Here is a 4,320-nt window from a genome sequence, read left to right as displayed (position 1 = left end):
TAACTTATAATCCTTAGTATATTCGATCTGGTTTATATAGTTTAACGATATTAGCTGTTCCGTCTTTAGAATACAAAACTATTAATATTTGAAACTGTTAAAAGTATTTATCGGCATTACTAAGGATTATAAGTTACTAACTTACTAAGCAATATCAATATCAATATATTTTGTGCTTAGTATAATTGAATTTATATATATATATATATATATATAGAGAGAGAGAGAGAGAGAGAGAGAGAGAGAGAGAGAGAGAGACACATACAAACACATGTTAACTGATCATATAAAATGTTTTTATTAGTCACGTATGAACATATGAATGTACTTTAATTTGGCAATATGAAGATGTAATGTACCTACTTGTGATATACATGAAAGTTAAAATTATATTTATAGTCTATTGTCAAACGTGGAGAATAAAAAATATAATTTTGGGCTAAATTTGTTAATTGTTATTATTACTCCTCTTTATCAATTTATCTCAAAATAATCTAGTGAAATATGATAATAAATAAGGGATTGCATTTTTCAAATTACCAAGTGGAGCTTTTGCCACTGGCAAATCGCGCTAGTGATTTAGATTGAAGTAAGGCTGCGTTTGGAAACTTCATTCTGAGGGTGGAGCAGGGTGAGCAGTGGTGGGGAGCAGGTAGACTCCGGGTGCAAAGCGTTTCCAAACAGTAGACCATAGGTCTGTTTGTTTTCACTGTACCGCTGAACTAGTGCAATAAGTTGAAGTGAGAAAACATACTTGTCTCGATTCAACTTATTGCACTAGTTCAGCGGTGCAGCGAAAACGAACAGACCTCATATAAGCTACAATTGGTAAACTTTTACATTAGATTACCCTCTTCGAGCGACTATGATCTTGACATATGTTGTTAAGGAAATGACCCTGAATAATAACCAAAAGGTTTTATGCGTCACGCTTAAAGTTTTTCCACTGGACTACTAATTAGAAATTTTGTTTATAAACAGGCGGACTCCGGTAGCCCGTAAGTGATTGGCTAATTTAATATAAAAATTTCTGATTAATAGTTCAGCGGAAAGACTTTAAGTACCGGTCGACGTAAGTGGATGCGTGTAACGTATTTCCGTTCTTTGGTTAATATCTTTTTAATCAATTAATGAATAGTGAGCGACGGGTAAAACCTTCGGAAGGTTACTCAAGAGGATGATCTCGACTATATATATATATATATGTCAAGGTCAAGGTCACTGGAAGTTCCACTGGAACTGGAAGTGACACTGGAAGTGGGTACTTTATAGTAAATATGTGTAAATATCTCAAATTTCTTTTGTTAATAACTTTTTAACGATCAATGAACGACGTATAAAACCTTTTGATTATTACTCAGAATCATTTCCTTAACAACATATATCAAGGTCATGGTCATCCGAAGGGGGAAACCTAACGTAAAGGTTTATCCTACAATTTATCACTCACTTATGTCAAATATTAGGAAGGATCTTCGAGAATAGTAAGTCGGTTGATTTTTTCTTGGTACATAATTTATGTCTTCTATGAGTTAATTTTACCGATTCCAATGTTGCAAAATAATACCGTTTTTTTGCAAATTCAACTTGATATCGTTATGAATCTGCTTCTAAAACGTGTTAACAAACTGAATATAATAATAAGTATATAATAAATATAATAAATAATAATATAATAATAAATAATGATAACTTATGTAACATGAACTATAAATTTGTGTTGTCAGCGTATTTCGGAACACATTTAGATACCGAATCGTATCACACGATTGGAGAAATTTTTGAGAACTTAATTACAAAATTCGGCTCTGTAGTGCACATTGTACATTTGCAAGGATTCCATTAGTGACGGTCCACAAAAAGTATTTTAAGTCTTAAGCTTTAAGAAATTGATCAATCACTGTTAATTATTCCCTTCATATTCGACTGTGATTGATCAATTTCTTAAGGCTTAAAATATTTATTGTGGACCGACACTTAAATGATGGGCCTTAAGCCTGTTCTACAATACGTTGTATGTCGTCGGAAACACAGTCGAAACGCATCCAATAACGAATATAATATTACGAAGATATACAGTAAAATAGCATGTCTTCGGAATCCCCTTAATTATTAGGATTATTGTAATTATTATTATTCATTACGAAGATTATGTATGTAGAATGGAGAAAACGCATCAAATGAAGACTATTAGGTCTGTTCATTTTCGCTACACCGTTGAACTAGTGCAATTAGTTGAAGCGAGACAAGTATATATTTTCTCACTTCAACTTATTGCACTAGTTCAGCGGTGCAGCGAAAACGAACAGACCTATTGACAGGAAATAGGTGCAGCTAAAGGTGTGTTTTACTTAACGCTCGCAACGATCGCGCGCATCATCCTATTCTTGTTTTCCTTGAATGTTAAACAAAGACAGAACGATGCTTGCGATCGTTGCAAGAGTTAAGTGGAACCTGCTCTAAGTAGTTTCATTTTGAAAATAGGTGCAGATGGTGTATGAAACATAATCGTGTAAAGTGGTGTCTCTTTGCTCGTGTACGAAAGATTGTCTATTAAATAGTATTGTGTCATCTGACGTTTCACGTGGAATTTGTAACAAAAACTACTTTAGAAAGAAACAGAAATATGCCAACATACGAAATGCCACTATTTTTGCGTATTATGAAAAAGGTACTTTAATATATTATAGGTTATGTTTTGTCACAATCTATATATCATATGTATAACGTTAATTATAATTTATCTAAATGGATACGTGTTATACAAATAATAGCATTCTTTTCTAATAGCACTTAATTTTCTGTATGTGAAATAAGCTTATGTTGAACAGTCATCAAGAATTTGATATATACTTTGTAGCCAGATGTGGTAGCAACTTTAAAGAGAACGAGTGAAACAATATTTAAGACAGGTGGTTTTATTAGAAAAATGGAGAATTGGGGAACTAAAGATTTGCCATACAAAATGTCTGCCAACGGACAAGTTCATCGTCAGGCAAAGTAAGATTGTATTTATATTGTTAATAATATTAATTGGAATATTTAGGTAAACTAACTTTGTATAAAATCAGAGCAAACGAAATAGATAGCCTATTGTTTTATTAGTATGTTCAATCAAAATGAAGGGATCTACTCACATGTCTTATTCCACATATTTTCAGTCGCTTTTTTATATGTTTTGATGCACCTTCAAATTCAATAGACTATATCCTGGATGAATGTAAAAGAGATATTGATGTCGTTAAACTACTTATATTTAAACAATTCGTACCAGTCAAGAAGGAATGTACGTTCCAAGAAGAAATGTTGCCACCAGCATACAGGTATGATTTCTAATCTTTTTTCGTAACTTACGATGTAATTTGTAATAATCTAATGAATATATTATTTTATTTATATAGGCCTAGCGTTCAAAAACTTATAGAACAAGCGAACAAGCAGAAGAAAGACAAAAATAAATTTCAGTATAACAGCGGACTGGACTATTATCCTTTTAAGAAATAAGTATATTTTTTTCTTTCTGTCCAGTGTAGTATCATGTTATATTTGTTTCTCGAAATAAAATATTTATAAAACATTAAACAATATATTATTAAAAATATCAATTGGAAAGTCTTCTTACTCATTAACAATACCCGGAATTAGGGTCGAAAACGTTTAAAGAGAACGTGACACAACTATACTCCACACCGATTATCCATAATATTTGATATAAAAGTCACTTGTTGATGCATTATTTATTAACTCATACCACATTATACACATTATGAAAAATTATATTTCTTCTAACCATCAATATATATTTGTACAAAATACTTAATATATTTATATATATGTATATATATATATATATATATATATATATATCATTCATTATTATCATTATAATAATTATTTTTATTATTATCATCATTATAATTATTATAATAATTGAATAATTAGTTTATTTCACGTGCAACATAAATTTATAAGACAATTTGGTCACACCGTTCCATCGTAGCAGCTAGCCGGAGCCTAGTCGCTGTCTGTTGTATTACAACTTGCATTAATATTACGGCCGCACTCGCCGGATCTTATGACGCGCGATTCACTGATCAGTCATTCTTTCGCAGATTAAAGCAGTCCATCATATTATTGAATGTAAACCATTTAAACACGACAAAATGTGTCTTCGATATAACAGAGAGATGCGACCATATTAAGTGTAGGCGCGTGTCGAAATTATTAATGCACGTCATCGTACGATATATAACATTTGTATATGTACATATGTTATATATATGTATATGTATGTATGTATGTGTGTATATATGTATATAT

At 31.3% G+C, this 4,320-nt stretch overlaps 1 protein-coding gene across 1 annotated transcript; it reads left to right on the top strand.

Annotated features, from left to right (window-relative positions):
* Positions 1-2,341: 2,341 nt before the first annotated feature.
* LOC106746531 (probable 28S ribosomal protein S6, mitochondrial) lies at positions 2,342-3,605 on the top strand. The gene is made up of 4 exons (XM_014623207.1): positions 2,342-2,671; positions 2,861-3,000; positions 3,162-3,323; positions 3,402-3,605. Exons 1-4 carry the CDS (start codon positions 2,627-2,629, stop codon positions 3,502-3,504), a joined length of 450 nt encoding a protein of 149 aa, XP_014478693.1. The 5' UTR covers positions 2,342-2,626; the 3' UTR covers positions 3,505-3,605.
* The last annotated feature ends 715 nt before the right edge of the window (positions 3,606-4,320 follow it).

This window comes from Dinoponera quadriceps, unplaced genomic scaffold (genome assembly GCF_001313825.1).
Source record: "Dinoponera quadriceps isolate SergipeBrazil2010 unplaced genomic scaffold, ASM131382v1 scaffold192, whole genome shotgun sequence".
NCBI classification, from domain to species: Eukaryota; Metazoa; Arthropoda; class Insecta; order Hymenoptera; family Formicidae; genus Dinoponera; species Dinoponera quadriceps.
The sequence above is the reverse complement of the archived record's forward strand: the minus strand, read 5'-3'. Positions and strand labels throughout refer to the sequence as shown.

Excerpts from the sequence above, each read along its gene's own strand:
- LOC106746531 (XM_014623207.1), top strand. The coding sequence starts at position 2,627 with ATGCCAACATACGAAATGCCACTATTTTTGCGTATTATGAAAAAG. Across the intron at positions 2,672-2,860 it reads TTTTGCGTATTATGAAAAAG|CCAGATGTGGTAGCAACTTT; the intron begins GTACTTTAATAT and ends TATACTTTGTAG. Across the intron at positions 3,324-3,401 it reads ATGTTGCCACCAGCATACAG|GCCTAGCGTTCAAAAACTTA; the intron begins GTATGATTTCTA and ends TTATTTATATAG.